This window comes from Amblyomma americanum, chromosome 6 (assembly GCF_052857255.1).
Source record: "Amblyomma americanum isolate KBUSLIRL-KWMA chromosome 6, ASM5285725v1, whole genome shotgun sequence".
Lineage (NCBI taxonomy): Eukaryota > Metazoa > Arthropoda > Arachnida > Ixodida > Ixodidae > Amblyomma > Amblyomma americanum.
Genome location: NC_135502.1, coordinates 127392709 through 127397233, shown reverse-complemented (window position 1 = coordinate 127397233; position 4525 = coordinate 127392709). Strand labels below are relative to the sequence as shown.

Genomic DNA, 4525 nt, shown 5'->3' with positions numbered 1-4525 from the left:
ACAAGTAATTATACTAGGCGACACAGAAGACCTCGACGGGTACACAGATTCGACAGGAAGCATGCTGTTGGATGTGTGTGAAAGGCATGATTTAGTTGTATGTAAGAGTACTATGAAGTGTGAAGCGCCCATAACATGGGAGGCAGGGAGTTTCCACTTGGACGAGTAATTATACACTTGTCACAGAGGATGTATAATAGGCTCGGGCCTATTATATATGTAAGGCCTATGTATAATAGTCTGTTGCGCAATATAAAAGCAAAAGTCCTTTTATCCAAGCCGACTGCACAAGCAGCCGGGCTGCTTGCTGCAACAATTTGTCATATAGCATTCCAGGTGGTGTCACATGATTTCTCGTTGCATATAGCTTGCATGTGCTAGTCTAGTTGGAGGCTAGCTTGCGACAGGGACTCAACACCCCCCCCCCCCCCCCCCCCCATATGCACACCCCTTCCCTTAAGGCACAGTTGAGATGTCCACCGAGATGAGAGGCAGTTACTGCACCATTTCCTTGCCTCAAAAACCAATTTTTGTATCAGAATTGTGACGCAACCAGGTGTGCGCATGTGCTGATGTGTTTTAATGAACCCAGGGACAGTGATGCTTTCTCATTCCCACATGCAAGCAGTCTTGTGTGTTTCTGCCAAATTTTTATGCAATTATTCAAGAACTGACACTGTTCGGTTTCAGTGCTAGCTGGCTTCAACAGCACCTAGGCTGACCAATATTTCTCATGATTTTCTTTCTTTGTCATTTTCCAATGAATGCTGCTTTTCAAAGCAAATGAAGGCAGAAATTTTTGTGGTGTTGGGCAAAAATGAATTATTAAGTAATCAGACTGTCCTGACAAATGCAGTTTTGCATGGGCTGTTTGGCACTTTCAGCAACAATAGCACGCAAATAAGACCCACCTCTAAACTCAGAGCTTCCTGCCTTTACCAAGTGGCCTTGCTTCACATTGAAGTACACCAAATGTAGCGGAAGAATAAGCTTCACTACTGAAAGATTACTGCAGACCACATCACTGTCTTACAATGAGAAAAGCAGCACTGCTGTTAAAAAGGAACAGCCCCCTAGCCAACGTTTATACAAGTCCCCTTGTCGAAATGCTGGCCAGTGGACTAAAGGTTTCTGCCCTCATTCCCTTTATTCATTTTGAGCTGTCAAGAATTCCGGCATCCCTGCCCTCTCCCCCCATGGGATTGCAACACCACTGGATTGCAACTTTTCACTTGCAGCTTTATAAAAACACTAAGAAGCAAGGGTCATCAATATTGTGCGTTTTATTTAAGCATTAAGAAATATATAAGCAATATAAATTGCCAGACAAGCAGCTGCAAATGCAGTAGGATAAGTATGGCTTATATGAAGACAAAACCTTTTATATCCGCGCCAAAGCAGTAGCAGACGGTAATAAAATGTGAACGACTCATTCGCTGATCAATACAAGCCAGAAGGTAAAAACTGCATGGAAAAGTGCAGAGACGCATGCTCGCTCTATAAAGCTTTGGAGACATTACACGGCATATCCACAATGTAAGAAAAAAAAAATTTGGATTCATTCCCCATGTCCTGAAGGTGCTTTGCATTATAACTTCAAGCACAAAATCCAAATTACTTTTCCTGCCATTAATGTCACTTTAAATCCCATCGAAAAGCATACAGTTCGACAGACCTCCTCTATCGTCAACATAAATAACATGATTACTGCTGTCAACGTTATCTGGCTTCACGGCGGAAAAAAGCAGCAAATGGGCCGCAAGTGCAACATGACAAGCAATAGAAAACCATCTTCTTAACAATATTCCCTTTCTTTTCAATGTTTCACAGCTTGCAAAGACGTTTGCAGTCCATTCATTGCATGATACCCTAGCCAACAGCTCCATTAACCTCTGCGAGATACTTCTCATACTTCTTCTCCTGCGCTTCCTGCAGTTTCTTCACCTTCTTAAGTTGGCCCTTGCTAAGTTCCTTCCCTTCTGCATCATGGGTGGGCAGACCGGTCTCTGGATCAAATTTACTATACTTGTCTATCTCCGTAAGGAACATCTTTTTTGGGTCGATGGCTCGCTGCGTATCTCTCTCTGCTTGCTTCAGCTCCATCTCCCGCTTTCTCCTTTCTTTCTCTTCCGTTTTCTTCTCCTCTTTCCTCCGCTTCTCCTCCCTCTCTGCCATAATGGTTTCTCTGCCAACAACCTTGATCACTGATGTCGTTTCTCCATTTTCATCCTCACGGTCTTCCAAGCGCACTCCCAACTCGGGCAGCATGCTGTCTCTCAGATGGTCACACCACCGCAGCACCTCATCAGCCTGACGCGAACCACTGAACTCCTTTGCATCCTTTGCAATGCTACGTACATTTTGGCGGAAAGACGAAAGAGCTTCCAAGTACGGCTGCAAAATTTCTTCATGCGAGACATTTGATGCTTTGCCATCTCCTATCCCAAATCCAATAGCAGGTGTCACGCTCTCGTTACCAACCCCAAGCACTTCCAAGATGCGAGTAACATAGCCTGCAATATTGCGAAGCAAGGTCACATCAAGAGGCTTCTTCGATTCCTGTTTGGTCTTGATGTACACGTTGCACGCCGTTACAGCAGAACGGAGACTTTCCAGAGCTGTCCTGGTGTCTACATTGTCACACAGTGCCGCGTGGACGTCATCCTTGGCTGCAAGAAACTTGCTGTTTAGTACAACCTCCTCCTCCGACCACTTGGCATAGGCACTAACACTGTCTGCTCCAGGAGCACCTCGAAGTAGGTCCTTGACGTTCAGGAAAAATTCACTGAATACCTTCTCCCACTGTGCAGCCACATCCATAGTGTTGTCACTGTAGTCCAGTGTGTCCTTCCAAGAATGCAGCAGGAACGCCATGCGCAGCCTTCGTGCTGAATGCCGGCTCAGGGCATCACGAATGCTGACGAAGTTTTTCAACGACTTGGACATCTTACAACCAGCGATGGTGAGGTGCCCCGAGTGCAAGAAGTAGCGAACCCAATGGTCATTGCCAAAGTAAGCCTCTGCCTGGGCAAGCTCATTGTCATGGTGCGGAAACTTGAGGTCATAACCACCAGTGTGGATGTCCAGTGAGGAACCCAGGAGGCTACTAGCCATGACGGAGCATTCGATGTGCCAACCAGGCCGGCCGGGACCCCAAGGCGAGTCCCATGCCGGCTCGCCCGGCTTAGAAGCCTTCCAGAGCGCGAAGTCATTGGCGCTTCTTTTTTCGTCATCGCCGGCCACCGTGAGAGCCCCTTCTCCTTCTTTCAATGCCTTCTGGTCGCCGAACGCTTCAGGGACGAGCTTCGCATAGAAGTGGCCGGGATCGGAGTCGAAGCGAGCAGTGTCGAAGTACACTGAGCCCTTGGAAACGTAGCCGAACCCACGCTCGATGATCTTGGCGACGTAGTCTACGATCTCCGGCACGTACTCACTCACTCGAGTCACCACGTCGGGTGGCCGCACAGTGAGCGCCGCCATATCTTTGTAGAACTCTTGCTCCCAGTGCTTGGCCAATTTTGCGAAGATGGAATGATCTGAGACGGTGGCGCCCATACGTGCGTCCAACCAGTCAGAGACCGGGTCTCTGGCACCGTCAAGAAGCGCCTCGCGCTGCACGCTACCGTCGGCTAGCGCCGCCTCGAACGCGTCGGAAGCTTGAAGCGACTGCTCCAGCAAGCGCGCACACATGGCTCGCTTGTCTGGGTCGTCTTCCTTCTCGAGCTTCGCCTTGTAAGCGTCAATCGCCGACTTGACTTCACGGAGAAGTTCAATGGGCGGCCGGTCAACTTGGCTCCGGTAGCTCTCAAAAAGGTGGTCTTGCCTCGCCCGCTTGATGATCTTGTCGTCGATATCCGTAATGTTCATCACGTAGAATACGTTATAGCCGAAGTAGTCTGTAAGCACACGACGAAGAATATCGAAGCTGATGTAAGAACGGGCATGGCCCATGTGGGAAGCGTCGTACACCGTTGGACCACAGCTGTACCAAAGCACACGGTTCGCACCTTGCGGCTTGAATATTTCTTTCGATCTTGTGAGGCTGTTGTACAAGCGTAGCTGGGGTGCTTTTGAATTTTCCGGCGCCCTCCATGTTGGTTGACAACGCTTCGAACTTTTCGTATCTGCCATGCTGGCAGTGTATAAAGAAACTGATGATGCGCCGCCCGTCGATTCAGGTCAGGAGCGAAGACAAGAGAGCTGCCGTGGCTGCAGCACTAGTGGTGCTAGTGGCGCGACCGGCTAGCCGAGAACAAAATTACAATACAACTAGTACTTCAACATCACATAAAAATTACGTGCTAAGTTTAGTTTTTATATTTTTATTAAGTTATAAATTATGTATTAATTTTGATGTTTCAAATAGTGATTTATGTAGTTCAGTACATGTTTTTGCAAATTGCTTAAAAGTATGTTTTATTTGTCTGAATTAGCAGGCTACTGAATGTATTGAGTTTTTGTTACGAGGTTTTTTTCACAAGATTATTCATTCATAGTGTTTTGTGTTTCTCTCCAATACAGGGCG

At 47.4% G+C, this 4525-nt stretch overlaps 1 protein-coding gene across 1 annotated transcript; it reads right to left on the bottom strand.

The window, feature by feature from the left end:
• Window positions 1-1265: 1265 nt before the first annotated feature.
• Window positions 1266-4210, bottom strand: CysRS (cysteine--tRNA ligase, cytoplasmic). The gene has a single exon (XM_077627980.1). The coding sequence runs from the start codon at window positions 4129-4131 to the stop codon at window positions 1870-1872; it is 2262 nt and encodes a 753-aa protein (XP_077484106.1). The 5' UTR covers window positions 4132-4210; the 3' UTR covers window positions 1266-1869.
• Window positions 4211-4525: the final 315 nt, after the last annotated feature.